Raw genomic sequence first — 15,634 nt, 5'->3', positions numbered from 1 at the left:
TGCATGACTCATTTTAAAGATTTCTTTTCCTTGCAATAAAAATAATACTAGTTAGTATAACTTTGGATGTTCTCTTTATTCATATTGAGGCTGCTTGAACAAAAAAATTTCTATAAAGTGGAAAAAATCAAATTAGGCATTTAACACATTAATGGATTTATAATGTCATCTTCTATATCTGCCTGTGATAGGGAACAAGGAGAGATACATCCATCTGAGCCGTTTGATGGAAGAATTACCATATATGTAACACTATCTTGAAACTTTCGGGGCAAAACCCAACATTTGATTGTAGTAAAATTACAACAAAACGGCCTGCCACTGAATCCCAGTATTGCTCACTCTAAGATGTTTTTGCACAACAAACTATGTAACTCGCTATTTAATACAAAAGATGCAAAACAGATATATTTATTTCAGTTGTCTGAAAAAATACAAGAAATAAGTCATTACCTGAGAGGTGGAGGAACAACATTATAAAAATGAGTTCATAAAAAAGTTTAAGATACAGAACACTGTTTAATGGATAGAGAAATTAAAGTCACATTAACCACTTCTCCTTCTCATGATATCTCTTACTACATCTCCTAAAAGTAGTTGCTTATTAAAATGTTTCGTAGGTAGGAGAGAGATTGGTGCCACTGGTGAGACTGGCTGCTAGACAACTATTTCATTTTATAGGAAGTGTTGCAGTTTTGGTACTTGTAATTCTCTGCAACAGTTCAGGAAAAGTGAACTGAGTGACTCAGCTGCAGAAGACTATTTAATCAGTGGACTAGTAGTCAGATAGCAAAGTGATTTCTCTTAACATCAGATCACTTCCTAGGTGCCAAATTATACTGGCATGTCTGCCTCAATGCTAATGAGGAAGTTTCCTGCATGTTAGATATACTTCTGTGGGACATTTCAAGTTCTAAAGAGTTGGAATCTTCCAAAAAAAGAACATTCTCCTAAAAACTTACCATCCAGCTCTAGCCTCAGGACATTAACACATACATACTATTCTCCACTTAGGGATAAGTTAAACTATAGAAGTGCAATGGAAAACATGATTCATCTACACAATGAGGCAAATGCAGCTGTGTATTTGCTTCATTCAGCCATACAGGGATATAGGGAATGAATTTGAGTTGTCAACAGTAGCTGTCTCTGTCCTAACTCATTGAAGAACCGGAATGAGTAAAACGAGACTAAAAAGACAGAAAGAAAAAGATGATCATTCTGAACAGTCAAAAGGCGCTATGCAGAAATCACGGCTCATCCTAGGTTTCATATGCAGTATTGGCGAGATGTCTAACTCTTTTTAAAGATGATTGCTAAAGCATGCTATACACAGAAGGACTGAACGTTCAGAATGATGCTGATGATTTAAAAAAAAAACAAACAACTATGTGCGTTAGTTCTCAAGGATAAATACTAAAAGTTACGTGACTTGATATCACAAGAATGCAGTACTACTGTATGCCAGGAAACTGGATTAAAGAGTAAGAACTGACCCACGAAGACTATCAACATATGATTTTCAGAGACACTGAGAACTCCTTCCTGCACCTGATAGTAGAACCAAGTGTCAAACAGGGCAGAGGTTCAAGGCTTTAATTTTTAAATCCTGGCTCTGCCAACTCACCTTGTGCTTTTCAAGTAATGATTTTACCTCGGAATAGCAGTTTCTCTCCTTTAAGACGGAGAGAGCACAAAAAGTGAGAGCAAAGTATTTTAGAGATAGAAACTGCTATGGTCTGAAACATCAGTCCAATGATCTCAAATTGGTCAAATTTGGCACCAAAAATAAGTGGAAACTAAGAAATCTGGAGACTCTCACTTTGTACTTCAGAGGCACATAGCAAACATTCCATTCCATTGCAAATTGGAGAAGATACAGAAACCGTCATCATAAAAAGGACAAAAATGTAATCATACATTCAAGGAAAGGTTTTAATGTAGAACTACGAGAAAAAGATGTGGAAGAGACAAAAGCAGGAAAGAACCACTAATCAGCTAATTAAAAAGTGTATCCTCATGCACATAAAAGCAGTTTGAAAATTTGACAAACAATTACAAGCTGACATTTCCTAATTTTTCAGTGCTTAAATTCTTAATCATTGCAAAATTTAAGCATATCACAATCATAGTATATACACACAGGGCAATCATACAGATTTGAAAAGTTCTGGACTACAGCCACAAATCAAGCATATTACTGTATGTGCATTTACACCTTAATGTAGTTTGGAAATTCTTACCAGCTTAGCAGTACATTACTGCTAGAATGTCTACAGAAGGTTATTTAGCTGCATGCATCATATCTCTCACAAATTATCCATGCTTAGAAAAGATCACTTACACTTAAGAACTACAAACATAAGGATTAAAAATACAGTGAGTAGTTCAAGGGCCAACACTAAAAAGGGGTATTTTACTGCTTAGCCATTTGGTTGATTAAATACACTTATAGGTACAACCTCTTTCCCTTTATACAATTGCTTCCATCTGATTCAGGAAAGCTTATTATGCACCAAAAAAAGGTTATTTCCAAGGTAGAGCCTTTTTAAAAGTAGACAGATAGAGTTCAGTGGATTTTAGGCAGTTGATTTCAATTCAAACCAAATACTTCTGTGTATGTGTTTAGAGTAGACTGTACATACTCCGCACAAAATATAGCTCTTTTCTGAAATAAAAAAAATAATCAGTTTTCGACAACAGTATCAGGAACTTCTTTGAGTTCAATATTCATTATAAGCTTTTTCTGCTATTTTAACCCATGTGCTGAAAACACATTCAATCATCCACAAGAGAAATAAAGAGGCATAATGAATGCTGACTAGCCTCCTGCGAGAGGCAGAGCTCAGCAATCTTCTGATTACCACGGCAATTACATCAGACATTTTAATAGTGCTCACAAGTACATTTCAACTGCTTCAATTAATATAGGCTGACTGCTCTTCTTCAAAGTATTAAAGATTTCTAGAATATTTTATTTATTCTTCCTTGATATCTATCTTACAGCGACTACAGAACCAATGAGCTCCCAAGTGTTAAACTAACAGAAACAGATTGGTCCTAGTCTTGTAGCTAATCTTCAATGAAAAACCCTTGTGAAAAGTTATTTTCTGGATTTTCCTGGACCTTTAGTGTTCCCTACACAACTAAATAGAACCAAAACATAGCATCTTCGACTACATGTAGGTCAGCATCACTCAAAGCATTTATTAAAGCAGGAGTGAATATAAGCATATATATATATATCTGTTTAGGTTAGGTACCTCTTATGTGGAAAGACTTGAGCAGAAACTTTCTTACTCCACATAAACACGTGTTGACAACGCTTTTCCCTTAACACCCCTTGGTGAACTGCACAAGTTCCTGATCATGTGGTAACATAGTTGTAGGACTCCCACTGCAGAAGAATCCGCTCCTCACTCAGTTTTGCTTAAGTACAAGAGACAGTGAAAATCTCTCTTAAACGTGAGGCTTAAGAAAAGCCTCAAGATAAATAGGCAAAAGGCAAACTTAAGTTCAACAAGCAAAAGTTAGGTAAAGAAAAGTAAGGCTGCCACCTGCAATCAGTTTCACAGAATTAAGACAAAAATGTGAAAAAACTATTTAGCAGTGCAGGGATTTACCACAAGTTCATGTCTGGGAACTTTGTATTACAACTATGAAATGGAATTAATCTGCATATAGAACAATGAACTGAGTTTGCTGGGAACAGACATAGAAATAATGCTAGTTTTTCAGCCAGTCAAATTTTTTATTTATAATTCAAAAAAGCATTTCATAATGAAAGTATGTTAAAAGCTAGCATTCATTTAAGATAATGATTTTTTTTTTTTGAGAAAAAGTAGAAAAATCTAAGAATTCCTCAAATTTGTACCCATCAATTCCAAGCTAGGCTTCATAACATAGGGAAAAAAAAATTATTTGTATGCCAAGTAGATGTAACCTCAAGATTTCAGCAAAAAAGTTACCATAATTCTGACACTACTTAAACTGAATTCTTAGGGAGTACGTAACTGGAACACTGGGGCTAGACTTTGCCGTACTCTATGTACTATATGGGGATGTCAATATGAGTGATCTAATTACAATGAGAGCTAAAGGAAGCAACTGTTTATCATTTATAATTTATCATCACTGCTTTAGGACTGCAGAATGGCTTGCAAAGTGATACAAAAACATCAGTGACCTTAAAATGCAGCACTGAGATATCTCAGTGAAGTTTAATAGCCAACTGTGCCTGGAGAAAGTAATAGTTCTTGTGGTGAACACACTTTTTCCAAACTTACTGATTTGGCACTAAGAAAGAATTCCTTGCATTACAACTTAGGTGAAAAGTTATAAGAATAAATAAGTGCTATGAAGTACTATTCTACTTCTGCTATAACTGTTTATAGACAACTTCTAGTTAAAACTCCACAAACAAGGAAGGGTGGCATATTAGGTGACAAAGAAAATTTACACTGTAAGAAGGCAAAGAATTTTGCCAAATAGAAGAGCAGACTTCTCTGTCCTGCTATGCCACACATGTAACGACTACTATATTTAGGGAAACGTGTTTGAGGTACGTGTACTTCATTGGTCCTACTCACAGGCCATCTTAAGACTCAGATGAACCATGACTGAATTCTAACAGAATGAGCTCCTAACTCGAGAACTAAGGTAGCAGAGTTGTGCAAAAACCCATATACTTTTCAGAGGATTCCAATGGACATAGCTTTCCAAGAACGCTCAAAAACCCCTTTAAAATTGTTAAATTTTTTCCATTGGGTATACAGGATAAAGTTGGCTTTCAATGTCCTCCTCCACTCAAGTTCCTTTTTGTACTTCAAAAACATGACACTATTCTTAAAGCCAGGCTTCCTGAATAAGACACGTATTAGCAGTAGCAGAGGGATTAGTAGTAGAGGGATTTTTGGTAAGCAGTAAGTCTACAACATGCAACTTCACAAAAAACAAACAAACCTCAGGTCTGTCCTCCCCCTTCCCATCCCCTTCTGCATACACTGTTTATCCAAATTATATAGCTATGTATGAAGTTTTATTGTTATAGAGCAAGATGAAACACATAGGTGGTACATAACAAGCATAGTTTCAAGAACTAGTAAGGCTGTGACATGCAAAAAGTATGTAAACTAAATTTTTTTCAATGACTGTTCAGAATCATTACTGAATATGTTAGGAGTTTGTTTGACAGAATTTCCATTTTGAATACACATAAAGATTATAAAATGAAGCACATGACAAATATTCCTAAAAACCGAAGTCATTGCTGGTTATTTATATTCTGAAAGTATGATGTCATGTAACAATAACAGATACATCCTGGTATTCTTTTAAGTGGCAGATATCAGCAGAGAAGGACTTTTTCTCCCCTTGTGGTTTGCATTACAGTACATTACTTTAAACAACTTAGGTGCTTTACAAGTTCACACGCACCTGCTGCTCATGTGCTTCTGAGTTATACAGACACCAGTCATGTTTTCATCTCTTTTAAGACAGAAATCAGAAGGAAATCAACTTTCACAGCACAAGGTATCATCCCCACTACTGTCTATATAAAAGTTTAAATCTGTCCAGCAACAACCTTAGACTGTTTTCAAATGACAGCTCAGATTTTTCAAAGATGGAAAGATGAACAAATTCCTAACCTCATTTCTAAGCATAGAGTTCTGCACTCACCTCCTCACCAACATCAATTTTTTCATGGCAGAAGCAGTGAAGCTTTCAGAAGGACCATCCCAGAGCCTGCAACGACCTTCCCGATGTAATCCATAAAGAATAGCAAGACACATACCTCAGTGCTTAATGAGATTAGAGTACCTGAAAACCATCTAATTTTTATGTGCCCTGAAAGGAGTATGTCCACACTCTCTCAGTGGGTGCATGTTTCTGTAAGGCTATAACTGAGTCTGTCGTTTTAGCCAGTCTGGAAGAACTCCAAAACCTTATCTTTCCCTCTGTGAAGAAAATTCAGGAGGACCTTTTACTTATCCTGGAAGTAGGCTACTCAGCAGAGTGAAGTCTTATGCTGTAGTGCTGGATTGCACGCTACTATGCAGATTCATTGCTGCTACTGAAGGAGTGACTGTCCTCCCAGAAATGGAAGAACTCTGTGGCTCTGCAACTTGGCCAAGCCTGGTGGCTATGGGAGATAATTAGTCCCTGAAAGATAAATAATATTCAGAGCAGTAGGGAGATCATCCAAGCCTGGAAAAGTTTTGTCAGTGGACTAAAAGATATCCAGGCTACTAAACACTCCACGTATTAGAAGGAATGAATAGTGCTATGTGTGCATGTCCTTAAACCACTTGCGTCTCAACTGATTAAATGAATGAGACTGACTCAGTACTTCAGACAGATCTGAATTCCTATTTAGTTGAAGGCCAAAAAGTCAATAATTAAAAAAAAATACCGTATCATGATTTTTTTTTTGCTTTAAATCTCTTCTAGATTCATATGCTATTTATATACTTGACAGTACTAAGCTATGGTAATACTGTGCCTTTTTCTTCAGTAAGATATTTCACTCAGTAATTTTTAAAAAAGTCAGCACATCTACTAGCAAATCTAACAATTAAGACTCTGCCTTGATGAAATGACATTCTGTTTTCCAGAATTCAGTTGTCATAGATTTATTTTAGTTTATCAAAGATAAAATGGAATTCCAAGTCCAGGCCTTTCATAATTAAAAAATTTTGAAACTTAGAATCATGTCAAAACATTTTAAATAAAGCATTCACAGGAGTTTCTGGGTAGTCAAGTAGATCAGTTAGTCTGAAGGAGCATTATTTGCAACATATGGGCAGAAACACTGAGATTTTCATGTGATCACTTCTTTCTCTTCTCTTCTACTCAAGATACATCACAGTTGAACAACTCTGCGGAGGGATTCCTACATATAAGGTCATTGCTTAATCCAGAACTTCACTTCACACTGGTTACAAATTTAGGGTACATATTTTTATACCGTGATAGAGAGGAAAATTGAATAGATTACCTTTTTGAATTACATTCAGTATTATTAGTTTGAAAAGTGCTACGTGCCAGTCTAATTAGCTGGCAAAATTAATTTCTGCCTGCTTAAATCCCTTTTTATTGTTACAAGGTAATTCTTGTAGTTCCTGAATGTTACAGAACATTAATGCCTCCTGATGAAAATACAGCCATTTCTACGTAATGAAATTTTACAGTAGTCAGAAAAGCTGCAACAGATTTATATGTAATGTATATTACAGAAAGCTAATACCTAAAAGGCACATAGATGCTTCAAACACATAGAGTTTCAAATCTTTATTGTTTTAAAATTCTACATGTCTTTTACAATTACAATAATTTGTTACTTAAATGACTTTTGTATGGTTAATGTACAATGAGTTTTTTCCTGAAACTCAACCATGAAATACAATTTCATCAATATGATTTTTCTAAACAGATTAATACAAGATTTCTGTTTTGCTGGGAAGATCAAGTGCTTCACTTCAAACAAATTGCACAGGTGTCTTCCCTTCAGAATCTGTGTGATCAATCCATCGAAAGTGCTTCTGAAGATTGCAGATCTAACTGAGACTGATTTTCAAAATCAGTCTATCAAATTACAAGTTCTCTTTTTTTTTTTTTTAACATTAAAGAGCATTTCAATGTAATGAAACAAGTTGCAGTAGTAATTTTTATTCATCTACTGAGGCAAACTCATGTTGAAGAAAAATTATATGATTATCTGCATGCAATGAACACTCCTCTTTAAATAGTTGATGAATTTTACACATATAAAGAATCTGTTAAAGAGTGCAAGTACTTTGATAATGATTTCACCAAAGGACATATGCTGGTAATAATGGTAACTAACATTTAACATCTAAATACAAGCTAATGTATATTTAACAGGCAATTAACATGGCTAATAAGCCATGTTTCATGTGGCTGCCCTTTGAGAAAATGAACTCATTTGGTCCACACTCCTAAAGTTATCTGGGTAAAAAAACTGGAACAGTTAGGGCCAGAGATTTTGATGAAATTCTCATTTCTAAAATGTGACCTGTTAAAAAGTAAAAGCAGTACATCAGTGAAGTATATTGTCACATGACCTCAGTATAAAAAGATGGCCTGGTGCTTGGAGCAATGAATGAGCACTGAAGGACAAGCCAAAAAAGAATGGAGACAGAATGAACTAAGATTTTATTGTGTTATACTTTCTTGTTCCATGGTACTGCTTTCACTCTGTAGAATTTCGTACCCAAAGGAACTTTAAATCTGTTTTGTGCCTAAAAACAAACAAACAAAAAATTAGAAATGTAGGTTTACTCCTCTACTTTCATTTTTATATTTTTGAGCAGGAACTGATTCCTACCCTTTGGGTTTTTCAGAGCTGGATGTGGGGTCTAGCGAGGTTCCTCTGTACCTCCTCATATTAAAATATTACCACCTCTGGTCCCCCACTGATGCCTCAACATTTCCTCAGACTCCTGTAAAATTCTGACATTTAACGATACCAAAAACCTTACTAAGAACTGAAAGGAACTTTAGGAATTGCAGGCTACAGGTCATTGAAATATGATTGCTGTGGGTTATCAGAAATGTTCGCTAGTATCTGGAGAGAAAGACAGGGAGAGGAAAGGTTTGTCAGACAGGAAGAAAGGACACACACTTTTACTTGGTAGTACTGACAGACCCACCCAAGCCACTGCTCACTTGGTCTTTTTCCTAGTTCCGCTTCTCTTGCTATTCACTGAGCTGCAAACAGCAGGAACAGCAGAACCTGAGAGAACTGTCAACCCCCAGTACCCTCGCTTGTAAAAGAGAGTATACTTCTTGCAGTTGTTACAAATATTAAATCCGATTTCCCTTTTTTTTTTTTAAATCTCATTTTTTCCACTCCTATATCCTTACCTTTTTTGCCTGGCAATATTCCTTTTCCATCACCTTTCCTAGCACCCAAGGTCTCCTAGATGCACCTGAAGCTAAGGAGACAGTATATTTATGATTAATTTTGATGAAAAATTATCTTAGTTAAACTGAAATATTACACGTTTGAAATGAAAAAAAACAAGCAGAAATATTCAATGTTTTGAACTAAAACATATGCTTACTAAAATAACTATTTAAATAACTTCAAATGAATGCTTCACTTCTAGTGTATTTTTTGAAAAGCCTGTATTTCCTCTGTACTTGATATTCTTGTTGCAGAAATGTTTAAGACATATCAAAAAGAATTATCATATAAATTTTCATTTCTTAGCAGTAAAAGTTTCCACACGGTGTTGCACACCAGAAGCTGCCAATAGAACTTAGCGTCAATCAACAAACCTTGTCATAGACTCAGTTATAATGAATGATACCAATAGTTTTTAATAACTATATAGTCTCCAAAAGAGCAGCAAGCTCCAACTGAATTTTGAGACTGCTGAAGAATCCGCAGTATGTGCTCTGCAAAACATATGGGAAGAACTCCTACCTCAGAAATAAACATAATAGTCTTAACTACGGCCTTGGAGTATTGCATACATAACTACGTAAAATATGACTGATTACATTTACTCAGTTATTCAGTTACTGTCTCAAAGCTGTTGTCTATTTTTCTTACGACTGGTTTACATATATAAAGTAAAAGCTTTGTCATTCTGTGTATGCAATTTTGGGTTTTGGAGGTTCTCAGTTTTTAATTATTTACCGACATTTTCTAACTATTTCTCCTAAAATTTTTGCTTAATATGTTTCTGAACTTTGACTACATCAACGGAGAACGGTTCAACAAAAGCTACATGACCTCTGTATACATATATATATGTATATATATATATAGAGAGAGAGAGAGAGAGAGACACATGCCTGCATAGATATACATTAATGTATACTGTCTGTGCACAAAACTGGCTTTTTTAAAAAAGAACTTAATTTGCAGATGCAGATTTTTCTTCCTATTTTTACAAGTTATTACTATCGATATAAAGTTTTGACTTACAAAATTCTGCCTTGAAAAGTGCTCAGTATCAAAACAAATAGCTATTCAGGAAATCTCTATGTAAACTCTTCCGTAGTTTTTCCTATAGGGATTACGGCTTATTATATCTACCATACACTTATTTATAAAATCACTCACTAAGCATTAGAAATTTAAGAGCATTATTTGTATGAAGACGTAGTAATTGGAAGTAATCTGACACTTACCACACTCACCTGGTTTGAGATCCAGTGCAGCAAGAGATTCTGAGTGCAAGAAATATAGGGTTGGACTAACAGTAAATAATACATAGTTGTCATGCCTTTCATCCAAGATGATGAGAACCAAATCGCCAACCTGAAAACTGGAGAAATCAAGGAAATTAGCTCAAAAAGCACAGAAGTTTAACACCACATTAATCATACTATGTATTTTTCCAAGTATTGCACAGGCTGAGACATAGTTTTACAGGAATACAGGCATTTCTAATTATGTTAACTCATATACATTTTATATTTTCTGATGTCAAGAAGAAATCCTACCTTTTAAAGTATGTTTTTAAAATGTTTATTCTAGATCCCACAGCTCAAATTATTTTTTCCAAAAGAATTGACAGTCTTGCTTTAAAATAGAAACAAAAAGAAATACCTAGCAACATACTAAGATTTCAATTTTAAATTAATTTATATTCACCTATACTTATGATAATGATCACTGTAACGCAGGGTATAAGTATGCTATTGATGATTAAAACAGAAGTTAATTTGATCACACAAATTTCAGCAAAGCACTTATACAGGTGTTCAGTCTTAGAATTTTAAAGCATACAGGACAAAGAAGGGATCAAGCACTCAGGTGATCTTTGACCAGAGAGCTAAAAGCAAAGAAACCACTGTGGTGACTCTGTATGAAAAATTTCAAAAATCTCTCCTTTTCTCCTCACACCAGGACGGCAAGTCACAAAGTTCTTATGCCAAGATTCAGAAGCAGAATTCAAAGACCTTTTTCTACTTCCAACTTCTGTTTCAAGGTACAAACGTGTTTGAAATAACCTCTTTACCCGTGAATGAAATGAAATCCAAAATAACCACAAATCAAGCATCAGGTCATGAGAGGGCTCTAGAACATGCACAGTCTGCGTATGTGTGTGCCTGTGCGTGCTTGTGTGCATGCGCGCACGTACGCACACGCGTAGTGTGTGGGGGAGTGGCAAAGCAAAGGGAAAACTCATTTTTATAAAAGGACACTGCAGATGCAGAGTCAGGGATAAATATGTAAATCTAGAGAAATTTAGCTCATCTTCACTACACTGTCAGATTAAATAAACAATATGCCAAGCTTTTCTCCCCTTACAGACTATCCTGACTCACATAAAGACCTCTTTTGGACAGGTGAACTTTTTCATTTTTCACCCAGACTAGCAAATCTGCCATAATATTCACCTGCTCACAGAAAAAGCTGATTCTGCACATATTGTCCTTGTTACAATAAAAATACAATTGACATAATTCAGAAAACATTAAGGGAATGATCTGCATCTTTTTTCTTTCCAAAAGCATTTTTGCTATTACACAATTCACTATATAAGCAATCACACCATTCTTTTATAGATCTCAGTCTGATAAACGACTTAAGGAAACTACAGACAGCTGTTACTGTTTTGCATGAGTATCTGTTTGAGTAAACAGTTCCACACATATCTGCTAATAGTTTGATAGTATCTAATAGAATAATTTTATTTCATTCTCTCAAGGTAAGCCAAAAATTTTGAAGACTTCAGAAGGCTTCAGCTTCTATTGGAATACAATTGAGCACTAAACGTGTTCAGGGTGAACACCATTCTTTGTTTTTTCGTAATATGATTTCAGAAAGGCAACAGACAAACAAAGTAAATGGAAAAAAAACCCACTGGGGGCAATCTCATGAGGTATTATCTTTATTTATAGTGTAAAGAAAGGCAGTTAAGGCACAAAATTCAAGAAAGCCACAGATATAAGAAAGGCCCACATAGGGTGCTGACTTTGTTGTTGTTGTTTTAAATTAATGTTTGTAAAATTGGATTTATGCTCAACTGGGATGGTTCAATAACTGAAAGGTAAACTAGAGATGATCTGTCAACCTCACATAGTACAACAACAGAATTGGGACATTCTTTAACAACATACTACTGAGGACAGAACCATCATCTGTTCACATATAAATTTAAAACGTACTTACTCTCTGATTGCTATCTTTTCAGAATGTCTTGAGGATACTGATGACATGCTTTGGGACATCTAAAAAACAACAAACAAGAAAAATCTATAAAATACTGGCAAGCTATGATGAAGTGTATATTGAAGGTAACAATATGTTTTAGATAAATCATTTATTCTTGCAGATCCTACATGTACCCAAGAAAAAAGCATACCTTTTTGTCATCCTGTTCTGTAGCTTCACTTTTTTTGTTTTAATAACTACATTTGATTATGAAGTTTACCATGTAACTGATTTTTCCCTCATTACGTAACAGTAAGAAGTGCATTCCAGATCAGCGCTACTGAATATTTGTTCTGAACATATACAAGACCCAGTGATATAACTATGCATTCTAGCACAGAAGCCATTGGCATACTAAAAGTCTGAGAGTAAAATACGTTTATTACACTGAAACTGTTGGCTGTTGAACTCAATACAGTCTCTCAGTTTTACTGTGGACTGTCCCACAATCTTAAACTTATTGTAATAGATAGAGCAGGACCCCCTAGAACAAAACTGGAGTCAAATTCATTGGACAAACAAAGGCTCAATTATGTAAGTTTTTGCACGTTTTTCTCTCTCATATATATGTGATACTTGCCTTTAAATCTGACTGAATTTCCCTAATGCTGGCACATGAACCAATTATAACAGAATAAGCTAGCTGCAAATTTACAAAATATTAGCTTAACTGGAAAGAATACATGAGTGCATACACTTTCTTTGGTGTGATATTAAGAAATGAAAAAGCTACGTTTTATTTACAAAAGAGTATATAGCACACATGGACAAGTTGATGGAGAAGCTGATCCAATGTAAACTTATACACTTGGCTACCCTTTGATAACTTCTTTACAAAAAATAATTTACCATTACCCTGCAGAAACTCTAAATAAAGATTTGGTGGAAGGTTTCCACTTCTTGGACCATTTATACATGCTAGTCAAATCAAGATTATTTGTACTTCAAGTTCAGTACATGATTTTTCAGCAGCAACTCAAATATTGTTACCTATAGTCGATTTCCTAGGGTTAGTCTTTTTTCCAGAAAACAGTATCAACCTGTCTTAATGTGAGCTGAAGCACATTCACAACTCTTTCTTATCACTTCTCCAAACTAATCTTCAGTTTAAGAAAATGCGTTCAAGTTGAATTAAGTACAACAGAAGAAGCTCTTGACTTTTAATGATGTTTTCAGCAATCAGTTTTCTTTATGCAGTCCAACTTCAGATTTTTTTTTTTTTTGTGGATGAGATACATCTGACTCATCCACACTGTACTTTTTTTTCTTGGAAAAGATGCAGCTAACAAGAAAGCTAGGTACAATTTCCTTATACTGTTGTCAAAAATGTTTGAATTATCTTCAGATATTAAAACTAAGGTTTTTCTTACACTTTTTAAAACTAGAATAAGTTTTAAATTTAAATTAAATGCAAGCCAGTTTGATTTCTCTATTTTTCAGAAACTTTTACCTTTAAGAAACAGAATGGAACAAATTAGATAGTTAACAATATTTCCACTTTCAGCTTTGCAAAAACTTACAAATCTACACAGAATATATTTCTTGTAGCCTTTAACAGAAAAGTTTCCTTTTCGATAGTTCATATAAGCTAATAATAAAAAAAAAATCTGTATCACCATTCTTAGTGTTAGAAGCAGCTCCTTTTTGTCTTTTATTGCTTTCAGAGGTAACCCACAAATTTTGCTGCAAAACTTAACAGCCTTAAAAGATCTCTTTTAAATTATGCAGAACAGGTGTTCTGGGTTCCTTATTTTCAGTAGCTGGATACAAATAAATATATTTAATATATTTAAATTTTGATGCACAAAAATTATATTTAAATGTTCATGTCCGTTTCAGTTTTAGAAGTGTATTGGGAAGGGCTGGGGGAAAAGAGGAGGAAGAGGCAAGAAACAGTAAGAATTTATCTTCAGTTTTGTTGTTGTTGGTTACAGAGACATCCAGAGAACCACTAGCTGCCAGTTTCCTTGTGAAAGACAAATTCTTCTTCAACTTCTGTTCCAGTTTTGAAAGAGAACTAAAATATGCTCCACTATCTTAACGCTGAGTATCCCTAAGAAAGTTACCTCTTAAGAGGTTGGAAGCAAAAGAAGATTAGCCAAGAAAAGTTTCAAGTAACGTGTTTCAGAAATCTAGCTTTAGAAACAAGAGGAAAATTCTACAAACAGCTGAAATGAAGGACAGTTCTAATATTGACAAACATTATGAAATGACCAATTTACAGACAAGGAATTGAAAAGATAACCAACCTATTCTTATGCCCTTTTAGAAACCAATTTTGAATTGGTTTAGACACCAATGACCTGCTAATTTCTCCTACGTGGTTTGGTATAAATCATAACAACAGTAAGATTTTTGCATTTGTCTTGTACAACATCAGGTATTCTTCTATTTAGTTTTACTGTTAGATAACAGAGATCTAAACTTTAACAGAAGAAACGTATAGAGATGTTTGGTAGACTGTCCAATGTCTTCGATTTTTTCTTTAAAAGCCATGCTGAAGTACATTTTGTTTGATTTATTAGCCTTTTGAATAAATGAACTGTCACGTTTAAAAATATTTTACAAGCTCTGCAATCTTTTCTCATGCCCTGCATTAGCTGGGATGTTATGGACAGGTTTTACTGTAGAATGGAAAAAGTTTAAAAAAAAAAGAGAGAATCATACCTGTATATTTAAGAGGAGTAAGTTATGTAGTAAGTTCCAATCCTAACCCAGACAGAAAAATAGCACTACCACAGAACTGGGGAAACTTATCAAACACTTTTGGTATTAAATATAACTTGTAACTACAGATATCGGTTCCTACCCAGATTCCTACATATTATCTGTCCACTTAAAGAAAACAAGATCTCCATGGACAGTCCAAGCAAATTGTCAAAGGAAAAGTCTACTTCCCCTACACACAGTAATTTTTTTCAACTCAAGGCTGAGATCTGCTATCAGGGACAAACTGTGAATAAATAAGTTGAGAAGAATCAGGAATTAAGGAAACTCTCTATCAGTATATTCTTTTCCATTTCCTAGGCACTGACTAATCACAGAATCACAAAATAGACGAGGTTGGAAGGATCCTCTGGAAATATCTAGTCCAACCGGAAGGCACCTCTGGAAATATCTAGTCCAACCCCCCCTGCTCCAGCAGCAGGGTCAGCTAGAGCAGACTACACCAAGCACCACATTCAGTCAGATTCTGAATAACTGCAAGGATGGAGAACCCATAACTTCCAAGCAACCTATTCCACTATTCAATCACCCATATAGTAAAAAAAAAAAAAAAAAAGTTTTTTAAAAAAGTAAAAGCTTTTTAAAAAGCAAAGAGATGGAATTTCCTGAATTTCAATTTATGCCCATTGCCTCTTGTCCTGTCACTGGGCACCACTGAGGATTCCAGCTTCATCTTCTTTACATCCTCCCATCAGATATTTATCAACGGGC

General features: G+C 34.8%; 1 protein-coding gene across 5 annotated transcripts in view; it reads right to left on the bottom strand.

The window, feature by feature from the left end:
- Positions 1–6,623: 6,623 nt before the first annotated feature.
- The window catches only part of RB1CC1 (RB1 inducible coiled-coil 1), an 83,665-nt gene continuing 74,654 nt past the window's right edge, over positions 6,624–15,634 (bottom strand). For 3 of the 5 annotated variants that reach the window (XM_068932713.1, XM_068932715.1, XM_068932716.1), the window contains 4 exons: positions 12,155–12,213; positions 10,165–10,301; positions 8,887–8,957; positions 7,277–8,261 (listed from right to left, as the gene is read on the bottom strand). In XM_068932713.1, coding sequence (XP_068788814.1) covers positions 8,184–8,261; positions 8,887–8,957; positions 10,165–10,301; positions 12,155–12,213 — 345 coding nt within the window. In that variant the 3' untranslated portion in view covers positions 7,277–8,183. Of the gene's footprint in view, positions 8,262–8,886; positions 8,958–10,164; positions 10,302–12,154; positions 12,214–15,634 lie in introns of all 5 variants that reach the window. The other 2 variants (XM_068932714.1, XM_068932717.1) reach the window with 1 other exon arrangement.

The sequence above is a fragment of the Struthio camelus genome, chromosome 2 (assembly GCF_040807025.1).
Source record: "Struthio camelus isolate bStrCam1 chromosome 2, bStrCam1.hap1, whole genome shotgun sequence".
Classification (NCBI taxonomy): domain Eukaryota; kingdom Metazoa; phylum Chordata; class Aves; order Struthioniformes; family Struthionidae; genus Struthio; species Struthio camelus.
Note: the sequence above shows the minus strand (reverse complement) of the source record. Positions and strands in the feature narration are given on the sequence as shown.